This window comes from Heteronotia binoei, chromosome 11 (genome assembly GCF_032191835.1).
Source record: "Heteronotia binoei isolate CCM8104 ecotype False Entrance Well chromosome 11, APGP_CSIRO_Hbin_v1, whole genome shotgun sequence".
Classification (NCBI taxonomy): Eukaryota; Metazoa; Chordata; class Lepidosauria; order Squamata; family Gekkonidae; genus Heteronotia; species Heteronotia binoei.
Window position 1 is genome coordinate 78,669,083 of NC_083233.1, and position 13,052 is coordinate 78,682,134.

Below are 13,052 nucleotides of genomic sequence, written 5' to 3' on the forward strand. Positions count from 1 at the left end.
ACGGACTCTGCTACATTTGGATACAACACGCCTTACAGACGCAGCGAGCGTTTCCAGCCCATTCACATCATGCAAATCGCCACTGGAAGCTGTAAGCGCCAAACGCGCAGGCGCACGAACCACCCTTTCTTGCAATAAGGCGGATTGCTCTGGCCCCGCCCCTCGTCCACGCTGCGCCTCAACCATAGGCTGGTGCAAATCCCGCCTTCTGGCTCCGCTTCCTGGTCCCAGGGATTGTAGGCGGGGCTTGCGTCTTCTCCCGTGACGGGGCAATTTTGGCTTCTCTGGCTCTCCGTAGTGACGGTTGTTTGCAAGGTTTTTTTCCCTTTAATTTCTGCAAAATAGCAATTTTTCCCTCCTGTGCTTTTTAGCAGCCGTTTTTCTCCAGATGTCCCAGCAAGACCCGGCGGGCTCGAGCTCGGTGACCGTCAGTGATGTGCAGCAGCTGCTGAAGAAGAAGGATGAAATCGAAGCCCAGATTAAAGCTTACTATGAAGTGCTGGAAGATGTAAGTGCCGGGCGAGGAGGGGCAAGGCTCCGGCGTCAGAAGACCCTGGCCTTGGTGCATTTTCACCGTTTGCAGAATTATAAATTACCGTGGCCAGCTGCAAAGGCCGGGTGTTTCAATTGCAAGAAGGAGCCAAACAAAAATGCTGCTAGAGCATTCCTGTATAAATCGATGGTGCGGTCTCATTTGGAGTACTGTGTGCAATTCTGGTCACCGCACCTCAAAAAGGACATTATAGCATTGGAAAAAGTCCAGAAAAGGGCAGCTAGAATGATTAAAAGTTTGGAACACTTTCCCTAGGAAGAAAGGTTAAAACGCTTGGGGCTCTTTAGCTTGGAGAAACGTCGACTGGAGGGTGACATGATAGAGGTTTACAAGATTATGCAAAGGATAGAGAAGGTAAAGAAAGAAGTACTTCTCTCCCTTTCTCACAATACAAGAACTCGTGGGCACTCAATGAAATTGCTGAGCAGTCGGGTTAAAACGAATAAAAGGAAGTCCTTCACCCAAAGGGTGATTAACATGTGGAATTCACTGCCACAGGAGGTTGCGGTGGCTACAAGCATAGCCAGCTTCAAGAGGGGATTGGATAAAAATATGGAGCAGAGGTCCATCAATGGCTATTAGCCACAGGATATAGAGATGTGTGTGTGTGGCCCATCCATTGTTGGACTGGATGGGCCATTGGCCTGATCCAACATGTTATGTTCTTATGTAGAGCTGCAATCTTCATATCATTTTCCTGGGAGGGACTAAGCTCTGCTGAATAAAATAGGCCGAAGTTTGAGGCCGAGGCACCTTGAAGACCAACAAAGTTTAATCCTGGGTATCTGAAGAAGGCTGCATGCACACAAAAGGTTATACCCGGCATTAACCTTTGTTGGTTTAAAAGGTGTTTCTGGACTAAAACTTCGCTCGGTTGCTTCAGTCCAACACAGCTACCCACCTGAATGAATAAAATAGTAAGAGTAGATCTGTTTAGGATTGCCCCTTAAATTAGTGTACCTCCAATAGGTTAATTTTCCTTTTGTTTTATTTGAAGACATTCAGGATGCCTATTACGGTTATTTCTCTGTGTTGTGCTTTGGGTGAGGGACTGGCACCCCTGAGTGCCTTTACTGGTGAAGAAGTGCCATTGAATTAAAGGAGATTTGCTCCCAGGTTGGGGTGCATAGGATCATAGGGAGGTATGTTTAGTCTTTGACCTGTGGTTTTGATTGGTTGGTTGAGATGACTGTTGAATCCAGGGCCATTAAAAACAGCATTCTCCGTAAGGGCCGGATATGCCGTTCAGCAACATCAGTGTATGAGGGGGGAAGGTAGGTGTTTGGGAACATGGCAGAGAAATGCCAATGTAGGCCACAGTGTGAAGATACAAATGTAGAAAAATGTACTGTTAGGAGCTTTCCTTTCATGACTGATGAGATTGTATGAAAAAGATGGCGCTGTGGTGTTGTGTGCTCAGTTGCCGGCCAGGCCCCTGCAGAAATCTGTGCGTGAGCCCCCGTGTGTTCCATTGGGGGGTTGTGGAGGTGCTCAGTCATCAGCTTCTCCAATTGCAAAATTTCAAGTACCAGAATTGAGAAAAAGCCCTACTGGTTAGGGCGGGCAACACTGGGCAGATGACCAGTAACCAATACAATGGAAGGCTGCTTCAGAAATGTTATGGTTCATGCTGCAGCAGAAAGACACTGAAAGCTTTATAAAAGAGCCAGTTTGGTGTAGTGGTTAAATGTGCGGACTCTTATCTGGGAGAACCGGGTTTGATTCCCCACTCCTCCACTTGCACCTGCTGGAATGGCCTTGTGTCAGCCATAGCTCTGGCAGAGGTTGTCCTTGAAAGGGCAGCTGCTGTGAGGGCCCTCTCCAGCCCCACCCACCTCACAGGGTGTCTGTTGTGGGGTAGGAAGGGAAAGGAGCTTGTGAGCCGCTCTGAGACTCTTCGGACTGGAGGGCGAGATATAAATCCAATATCTTCATCTACCTCCCAGGGTGTCTGTTGTGGGGGAGGAAGGGAAAGGAGATTGTGAGCCGCTCTGAGACTCTTTGGAGTGGAGGGCGGGATATAAATCCAATATCTTCATCTACCTCACAGGGTGTCTGTTGTGGGGGAGGAAGGTAAAGGAGATTGTGAGCCGCTCTGAGACTCTTCGGAGTGGAAGGCGGGATATAAATCCAATATCTTCATCTACCTCACAGGGTGTCTGTTGTGGGGGAGGAAGGGAAAGGAGATTGTGAGCCGCTCTGAGACTCTTCGGAGTGGAGGGCGGGATATAAATCCAATATCTTCTTCATCTTCTTCTTCTAAAAAAAATAAAATAAAATTCCTGCTGTTTTACACTCCCATTTCTTTTTAAAATGAGGTGTTTCTTCCCTTTGAAAAAGGTCCCCAAATCCATTTTTGTTTTCTACAGCAAAAAGGAGTCGGGATGAACGAGCCGCTGGTGGACGTGGAAGGGTATCCACGTGCCGACGTTGACATCTACCAAGTCCGGACGGCAAGACACAACATTGTCTGTGAGTAGTAATTGATCTGAGGCAGGGATAAAATTGAACTGGGTGGGAGGAGGAATGAAAGTAGGAAGGAGACTGGCTTGCTAATAAATATTGTATATTTGTTTCATTTGTACCTTTAGTTTTCTCCCCAGTGGGGACCTAAAGTGACATATGTCATTTACTTTTCCTTCATGTTAGCCATCTTTCAACAACCGCCTTGTGTAGCAGGTTTGGCTGAGAGTGGATCTTAGTCTGATGTTCTAACCATGATGTATGATTCCATGTAAGGTGGCTTGATTGGTGTGCTCTTGGTAGGACTTGTAGAGTGTCCTCTACATTGGAGGGGGGTATATTGCACCTCCTGTTAACGTTCCATCTGATTTTTTATCACTTTACTGTTCCAGAATATCAAATGGCTTTTCCTTAGGGTTAGGCTAAGGGTTTTACCTTCTGCTGTTTTGGTGGGCTAGGCTTAGTCTAAAACAGAGGCTAGATGGCCATATGACAGCAATGAGGATCCTGTGAATTTAGGGGGCGGTATTTGTGAATTTCCTGCACTGTGCAGGGGGTTGGACTAGATGACTCCAGAGGTCCCTTCCAACTCTATGATTCTATGACTACAGGGTGTACTCTACTCACCCTCTCCACTGAATCAGATTCAGGGCGGCTTAAGGGTTAAAAAAAAGTAACATAAAACCCCAGTAATAGATATAAACCTCAAACATCGTATAAAATACAAGAATATAGAAAAGCATAAAACAGTATCAGATGCTGATCTTAAAATGATGGCATGCTTAATGAAGGCAGATAGCTGCCAGTTCATTCTGTGTCAAATTTCGTTGTTCAGCAGTTACTACTAGGTGTTCTATCAGGAAACAGATATTAAGGTCGCGATTGTGCAGTCTGGTGTAGTGATTGTGCAGTCTGGTGTATCCAGTCTGGTGTAGTGGTTAAGTGTGCGGACTCTTATCTGGGAGAACCGCGTTTGATTCCCCACTCCTCCACTCGCAGCTGCTAGCATGGCCTTGGGTCAGCCATAGCTCTGGCAGAGGTTGTCCTTGAAAGGGCAGCTGCTAGGAGAGCCCTCTCCAGCCCCACTTACCTCACAGGGTGTCTGTTGTGGGGGAGGAAGGTAAAGGAGATTGTGAGCCGCTCTGAGACTCTTCGGAGTGGAGGGCGGGATATAAATCCAATATCTTCATCTACCTCACAGGGTGTCTGTTGTGGGGGAGGAAGGGAAAGGAGATTGTGAGCCGCTCTGAGACTCTTCGGAGTGGAGGGCAGGATATAAATCCAGTATCTTCATCTACCTCACAGGGTGTCTGTAGTGGGGGAGGAAGGAAAGGAGATTGTGAGCCGCTCTGAGACTCTTCGGAGTGGAGGGCGGGATATAAATCCAATATCTTCATCTACCTCACAGGGTGTCTGTTGTGGGGGAGGAAGGGAAAGGAGATTGTGAGCCGCTCTGAGACTCTTCGGAGTGGAGGGCGGGATATAAATCCAATATCTTCATCTACCTCACAGGGTGTCTGTTGTGGGGGAGGAAGGCGAAGGAGATTGTGAGCCGCTCTGAGACTCTTCGGAGTGGAGGGCGGGATATAAATCCAATATCTTCATTTACCTCACAGGGTATCTGTTGTGGGGGAGGAAGGGAAAGGAGATTGTGAGCCGCCCTGAGACTCTTCGGAGTGGAGGGCGGGATATAAATCCAATATCTTCTTCCTTCTTCAATTTGAGGTGGACCAGATAGTTCAATGTCTGCTGCCGATGATCTTAATTAGCAAATATCTGGCAGAAAAACACTGTCTTGCAGGCCCTGTGGAATTGGGGAAGATAGATTATGTGCTTGTGAGTCTGGGGCAATTGACACTTTATCCCTTTTTGTTTCAAATTTTGTGTTGACTGCTCCTTAGAGAAATCTATAGATACAGGCAGTGATAGCTTCCAGGGCCCTTACAGCCTCCGGGAGAGCATTCCACAAGCTTCCAGGGTTTCCTTTGTTTCTATGCTTTTCCTGTGTGTGCTGATCCGGGTGTCGCTTTGGCTAAATCTCTACCAACAATACCAAACCATGGAATAATAACGAATATATTCACACTGTTCAACCAATAGCAAAACCATGAGTAGGGAAACTATTAACAACCACTGCAAGAATATAATTTATAATATCTCAAAGTGCAACAACAATCTTTTGCAATATGAAGTTAACAATCAGTACTTGCCTGAAGTTCATGTAAATAATTCCAATGTGTTTTGAAAAATAATTGAAAAGGAACTCTGAACTGAAAAGGAACTTTAAAATATCACAAGGAATATTTTACACATCGTTGAAATACGCCTCAGCACAACGAGACCAGCACTAGCACTTTATGGTCAAGGGCCTGCCTATCTGCTGGACCGCCTTTCTCCACATGTTCCCCAGAGAACACTGCGTTCAGGGACAAAAAATCTATTGTCCATCCCTGGACCAAAGGAGGCTAGGCTGCGTTTGACGCAAGCTAGGGCCTTCTCGGTGACAGCACCAGAATTGTGGAATGCTCTCCCGGAGGCTGTAAGGGCCCTGCAGGATCTTTCTACTTTCCGCAGGGCCTGTAAGACCGAATTGTTCCGACAGGCCTTTGATATCTAACCGGGAGAGAACTGCCACCCGACATCATATAGAGTACTAGGTGATCACCGTCAGAAAAGAAGAACTCGCTTATATTGCAGTGACACAGCACCACGAAATGGTTTTAAAATCTTAAATTGTAATTACGTTTTATTGGTTTTAACTTGTGAATATGAATGTTGTCAGCTGCCCTGAGTCCGCTTGAGGAGGGGGCGGGATAGAAATTTAAAGTAATAAATAAGTAATAAATAAACAAACCAGCCCGCTGGAGCGGTGAGATGACGTCTGTGTTACTTGGAATCATGCAGGAAGTCGTCTTATGACAGACTTGGAATTATTTACATGAACTTTATGTGAGTATTGATTGTTAACTTCATGTTGTGAAAGATTGTTGTTGCACTTTGAGATACTATAAATTATATTCTTGCAGTGGTAGTTAATAGTTTTCCTACATGTATCCTTGCTATTGGTTGAACAGTGTGAGTATATTCACTATTATTCCACAGTTTGGTATTGTTGATGTTGCTTTTGTTCTGTGGAACTCTTGGGTTTACTTGGCTAAGTCTCTGGCGGCAGTGGCTTCTATGCGAGAATAGAAACAGAGGATGGGGCTACCAGTGGCTGTGAAACACGATGGATATCTGCTCCTTCCAGTACCAGAGGCAGAACACCCCTTTAAATCAGTTGCTGGGAAGTACAGGCAGGATGTAGCCTTCCGGTTTGTGGGCTTCTTAGAGGGAACTGCTAGTTGGCCACTGTGTGAACAGAATGCTGCTAAGAACATAAGAGAAGCCATATTGGATCAGGCCAATGGCCCATCCAGTCCAACACTCTGTGTCACATAAGAACATAAGAGAAGGCATGTTGGATCAGGCCAATGGCCCATCCAGTCCAACACTCTGTGTCACATAAGAACATAAGAGAAGCCATGTTGGATCAGGCCAATGGCCCCTCCAGTCCAACACTCTGTGTCACATAAGCACATAAGAGAAGCCATGTTGGATCAGGCCAATGGCATCCAGACCAACACTCTGTGTCACACAGTGGCCAATACACACACACACACACTGTGATGATTTGACGATTGCAGCTCTACGTAAGAACATAACATGTTGGATCAGGCCAATGGCCCATCCAGTCCAACAATGGATGGGCCACACACACACATCTCTATCTCTATATCCTGTGGCTAATAGCCACTGATGGACCTCTGCTCCATATTTTTTATCCAATCCCCTCTTGAAGCTGGCTATGCTTGTAGCCGCCACCACCTCCTGTGGCAGTGAATTCCACGTGTTCATCACCCTTTGGGTGAAGATGTAGATGGGCCTTGGGTCTGATCCAGCAGGGCACTTCTTATGCTCTTATAAAGCATAGTATTTGTAAGATTGGCTTTGACCAGGACTGCTGAGTTAGATTTGGGTGGGCAGCCGTGTTGGTCTGAAGCAGCAGAACAAAGTTTGAGTCCAGGGCACCTTAAAGACCAACAGAGTTTTATTCAAGGTATGAGCTTTTGTCTCTGAAGAAGTGTGCATGTGCACGAAAGCCTATCCCATGAATAAAACTTTGTTGGGATTAGTGGATTGTTAAGTTTTAAAAGAACAGTCCTGATCGATGAGAGGTAGACAGATGGGGTCAGGAAGTATCCATAAGAGCATAAGAGAAGTCATGTTAGATCAGGCCAGTGGCCCATCCAGTGCAATACTCTGTGTCACTCAGTGGCCAATACCCAGGGGCCATCAGGAGGTCAATCAGTTGGGCCACAACTCCAGAAGCCCTCACACTGTCCCCCCCCCCCAGCACCAAGAATAAAGAGCATCACTGCCGCAGACAGAGTGTTCTGTCTATGCCTTGTGGCTAACAGCCACTGATGGACTTCTGCTCCGTATGTTTCTCCAGTCCCCTCTTGAAGCTGTCTGTGCTTCCAGCTGCCACCACTTCCTGCAGCAGTGAATTCCACAAGTTAATGACTCCACCGGAGATACCCTTTGTGAAGCAGCCAGGGAGGATTTGGGTTTGGGAAAGGCTGGCAGGGCTGTCTCTGCGCCTCCATCATCATCATCATCTGGGAGCTCTTAAGACTACGGATGCTCTTTTGCCCGCAGGTTTGCAGAACGACCACAAGGCCTTGATGAAGGAGGTGGAACAGGCCCTCCACCGGCTGCACGCCCGTGATAAGGAGAAGCGCGAAAAAGACGAGGCGGAAGCTCGTGCTGAGGCCAGAAGCCAGAGTGAGGCCCCGCCTATTCCTTTCGCCAGGGTGAACGCTGTCACCCCAGGTTCTCCAGCCAGCATGTCGGCAAGTTCTTTCTCTTGTGTGCTTGGCGGGCCCGGGAAAGCATCCCTCCTTTGGGTACCAAAGCCCTGGGTATTTGTCTCGCTCTCTGAGAGCCCTGACCTGCATGGCCTAGGCTAGCCTAATCTTTTTAGTCCTGGAAGCTAAGCTGTATTGGCCCTGGTTACTCCTTGGATGGGAGACCGCTATGGAAGTCCAGGGTTGCTAGGCAGAAGTAGGCAGTGACAAACTACTTCTCTTAATGTCTTTTGCTGTGACCCAGTTGCTTAGACTAGACCAGGGGTAGGGAACGTTGGCTCTCCAGATGTTTTTTGCCTACAACTCCCATCAGCTTCAGCCATTGACCATGCTGGCTGGGGCTGATGGGAGTTGTAGGCAAAAAACATCTGGAGAACCAACGTTCCCTACCCCTGGACTAGACTGATTTCATCATTAGATCTTGGAAGCTAAGCAGTATTGGCCCTGGTTTCTCCTGGATGGAAGACCGCTAAGGAAATCCAGGGTTGCTAGGCAGAGGCAAGCAATGGCAAACTACCTCTTTACGTCTTTTGCCATGACCCAGTTGCCCAGGCTGGCTTGATTTCGTCAGATCTTGGAAGCTAAGCTGGGATGGCCCTGGTTACTCCTCGGATGGGAGACTGCTATGGAAGCCCGGGGTTGCTATGGAGAGGAAAGCAATGGCAACCTACTTCTCTTAATGTCTTTTGCTGTGCCTCAGTTGCCCAGGCTGGCTTGATTTCATCATATCTTGGAAGCTAAACAGGGATGGCCCAGTTTTGTGCTTGGATGGGGAGACCTCTAAAAAAGTCCAGGGTTGCTACGCAGAAGCAGGCAAGCAACCTCGGGTGTGTTTTTTGCCGTGATCTGAATGGCCCAGGCTCGCCCGATCTCATCATACCTCAGAAGCTGAGCAGCTCCAGTCCCAATTAGTACTGGATGGGAGACTGCCAACCAAGTCCAGGCTGGCTATGCAGAGGCAAGCAATGGCAAACCACCTCTGTTCATCTCTTGCCTCGGAAAACCCTACCGGGTCACCATCATTGACCGTGACCTGACAGCACTTTTTACATACCGTGACAGCCAACCGACACGAATTCTGTTTCTCCTTCTCTCTTCAAGGGGTTGCAAGTGGACGATGAGATAGTAGAGTTTGGCTCTGTGAACACCCGCAACTTCCAGTCGCTCCAGAATATCGCCACGGTTGTGCAGCACAGCGAAGGGGTGAGCGGCTTCCTGGTGCCTCCTCGGTTTGTGTTGGTTGTGTGGTTTGGTTGCAAGTTCTCCTGCAAAAGGTGTGAGTATGCTCTTGGCAAAACACAGTCTCCTGGCCTGTCGCATAGTTACACGTGTAAGTTTTTGAGCTTACCTGCAAAGCCCATTGATGCAACACATCAAGAGCATGAACTTGATCCTGTTGGCGCAGACCAAAGGGAAACCAAATCTGGGGTTCCATTTCTGAAAGCGACCAACCAGGTCTTCTGGGATGCACCATTGCACTTTCATTTGATTGTTTTATTGTTTTAATATTGCTTATTGTTTATTGTGTCTTTTATGTTGTTAGCTGCCTTGAGTCTGCATAGAATGGGCGGGATATAAACATAATGTAAATAAATAAAATGCTCACAAGCAGGATGGGAAGTTGATGGCCCTCGGCATCTGACGCCGTTTTGGTTGTTTCATATGTTCTGGTCACAGTCAGGCATGCCTTGGGAATGCCCAGCTGGATTCCTCTAAAGTGCTCTGTTTGGGGCTTCCTTTGAAGACTGCCTGGAAACTTCAGCTGGTCCAAAATGTGGCTGCAAAGGTTTTTGGTAGAACCTGCAGAGATGTCTGTGATGCACCAGTGCTATGTCCAGTCTGCGGGTTGCCAGTTAGTTTCTGGTCCTCAATTCAAAGTACTGATATGGAGTTCTAAAACTTAAATATCTTGGGAACAGGGACCAGCTGCACCAGTTTGGTGTAGTAGTTAAGTGCGCAGACTCTTATCTGGGAGAACTGGGTTTGATTCCCCACTCCTCCACTTGCACCTGCTGGGATGGCCTTGGGTCAGCCAGAGCTCTGGCAGGAGTTGTCATTGAAAGGGCAGCTTCTGGGTGAGCTCTCTCAGCCCCACCCACCTCACAGGGTGTCTGTTGTGGGGGGAGAAGATATACGAGACTGTCAACTGCTCTGAGTCTCTGAGAAGGACGGGGTATAAATCTGTAGTCGTCTTCTTCTCCACTCCTCCACTTGCAGCTGCTGAAATGGCTTTGGGTCAGCTGTAGCTCTCATAAGAGTTGTCCTTGAAAGGGCAGCTTCTGGGAGAGCTCTCTCAGCCCCACCTACCTTGCAGGTTGTCTGCTGTGGGGAAGGAAGATAAAAGAGATTGTGAGCCACTCTTAGATTCGGAGTGGAGGGCAGGATATAAATCCAATGTCTTCTACCTGAGTGAGCTTCCTGAAATTGCCACAGTCCAGGCTGGCAAGTGTGCAGAACAAGACTCCATTGTGGTTTCTGGAATTCCTTCCCTGGAACATTTCCACTTCCCTCACTCTTTGCCTTCTGGAACCTGGCTAACACTGTTCTGTTCCAAAGGCTGGCTTTATCCCCTGGCTTGCTGCTGTTTTGATCTGTTCTAGTGGCTTTCCAATGCTGTGATGTCTTCTCGTTTGCTGGTTTCAGTTTTTCAAATTGCTTTTTTGTATGTGTTTGCTGCTGCTGGATATCTGTTGTCTTGGATTTTCTTTTTTAAAATTCCCTTCTATCACGCTTTGGGGGGGGGGGGGGCGTGTTTCATTAATTACAGAAAGACGGGATGTAAATTCTCCAAATAACTACTAAGAAAGCTAACAAAACCTGGCAAGAAAATAAGACCTTTCTGCATACTTATTATATTGCTTTTCCCCCCCACCAGAGACCATTAAGTGTGACTGTGCTCCGTGGAGGAGAAAGGATGCACCTGGGTCTCACACCCAAACGCTGGACTGGCAAAGGACTTCTGGGGTAAGTGTTCCAAAAGCTTCTTTCCCAGTTTCAGAAGGGAGCCATGCTGGCCTGCAGTAGAAGGGCTAGGTTAGAATCCAGCAGCCCCTTAGAAACCAGCAAAGTTTGGCTTTGTGTTGCTTTTAATTGCTCAAATACAGGGGTGGCCAAACTTGCCACAACATAGAATAAAGGTAAGATGTCTGAGAGTTGCCAGACATGAGCATCAAATGTTTTGAGAGCAGGAAGGAAGGAAGGAAAATAGATGAAGAAGGGAGAGAGAGGTGGAAAGAAAGCAACTTTAATTTTGAATGCAAAGTTTAACTTTGAAACTTTAACTTTGAAAGGGCAACTAGAATGATTAAAGGGTTGGAACACTTTCCCTATGAAGAAAGGTTAAAACGTTTGGGGCTCTTTAGCTTGGAGAAACGTGGACTGCGGGGTGACATGATAGAGAGTTACAATATAATGCATGGGATGGAGAAAGTAGAGAAAGAAGTACTTTTCTCCCTTTCTCACAATACAAGAACTCGTGGGCATTTGATGAAATTGCTGAGCAGTCGGGTTAAAATGGATAAAAGGAAGTACTTCTTCACCCAAAGGGTGATTAACATGTGGAATTCACTGTCACAGGAGGTGGTGGCGGCTACAAGCATAGCCAGCTTCAAGAGGGGGTTAGATAAAAATATGGAGCAGAGGTCCATCCGTGGCTATTAGCCACAGTGTGTATATATATGTGTGTGTATATATATAATATTTTTGGCCCCTGTGTGACACAGAGTGTTGGACTGGACGGGGCATTGGCCTGATCCAACATGGCTTCTCTTATGTGACACAGAGTGTTGGACTGGGCGGGCCATTGGCCTGATCCAACATGGCTTCTCTTATGTTCAGTCTGCAAGCCACTGGCTGGCTTGGCCTGGTAAAGTGATTTAAAGAGAGAAATGCCTTCTCCAAGCCAATCGATGGGGCGATGGGGGCGTCAAGAGCCACGCAATATGTTTGAAAGTAGAATGGAGTGTAGCAGAGAGGCAGTGTGTGAATATTATTAAGTAAGCAACAACAATTACATAGTCTGGAGGGGTCGACAGGCAGAGAGTGACTAGCCCCTTGGCCTCTTCTGGCTCAGTGGAGGGGGCTGGGGGAACAAGATCAGCCTTTAGATCATGGTGGCCTAACTTGCTTAATATAAAAGCCACATAGAATAAACGTTAGACGTTTGAGAGCTGCAAGACAAGAAGGAAGGGGCAGCTCAGGAGCCACACGTGGCTGTTCCACACAAATTGTGGGGCTCTTGAAGCCCCCGTCACCCCATTTTTGGTATTCCTGAACATGCAATGTGTGACGTTTGACCATTTTTCCTCCGCGCACGGAACATTCTTATTTCATTGGTTGTTGATGCTTTTGGCTTTCCTAACGAATGCAAAGTGGATTGTAAATTTAAAACAAAAGAATAACCAATTCTCTTTTCTTCTCAAGTTGCAACATAGTTCCTTTGCAAAGATGATTTCCAAGGGCAAAACCTGCAAGTTTGTTGGCATTTCGTTCTTAACATGACAACCACACATCTTTACAAGGAAGCTGGAATACTACGAATGAATCCTGAGGCGCTGGTGTAGATGGCTGAGGAGGTTTTGACAGTTTTGCGCAGTTGTAATTTGCCAGTTCGCAGGATTAGCTTGCACTGGCCTTGCTTCTTTCACCCCGCAGGTGTAAATAAAATGCAAAACCCCCAGATCTTGTGGTTTTATGTTTGGCGACTTATTCTACCACCTTGTTATCCTTTTCTATTTATTTAGTAAGGCAATGCTAGTCCTCAGTTTTTTTCCCTCTGCTTTCTTTTCCTTCAGTGTTAACAATTGGAGGGGGGGGAGTTAATTTTCAGATCACTGAAGTGTGCCAGGTTGGTATTGTATTTTCTGTTTCCTCTGCGGCACGCTCAATAAAAATGTTATGATTTAAAACTATGTGTTTGCGAGATTTTTAAATATGAATTTTTAAAAACGTAATAAGTAGTCATGTTACATTTAACATGCTTTTTTAGACGGATGGCTTATTCTCACTTTTTTGTTCTATTAAACGTCAGCAGCTGCCTTGTACTGAGTCAAACTCTCGGTTCTTGAATCCTGAGCTGCCTCTTCTTCATTGGATCGCAACCCAAGCAAGGTTTTCCCACAGTGGCT

General features: G+C 46.8%; 1 protein-coding gene across 1 annotated transcript; it reads left to right on the plus strand.

Moving 5' to 3' along the window:
- The first annotated feature begins 205 nt into the window (after positions 1–205).
- Positions 206–12,833, plus strand: PSMD9 (proteasome 26S subunit, non-ATPase 9). Its single transcript, XM_060250157.1, has 6 exons — positions 206–508; positions 2,923–3,025; positions 7,718–7,911; positions 9,028–9,129; positions 10,802–10,890; positions 12,349–12,833. The coding sequence occupies exons 1-6, from the start codon at positions 389–391 to the stop codon at positions 12,374–12,376; spliced, it is 636 nt and encodes a 211-aa protein (XP_060106140.1). The 5' UTR covers positions 206–388; the 3' UTR covers positions 12,377–12,833.
- The last annotated feature ends 219 nt before the right edge of the window (positions 12,834–13,052 follow it).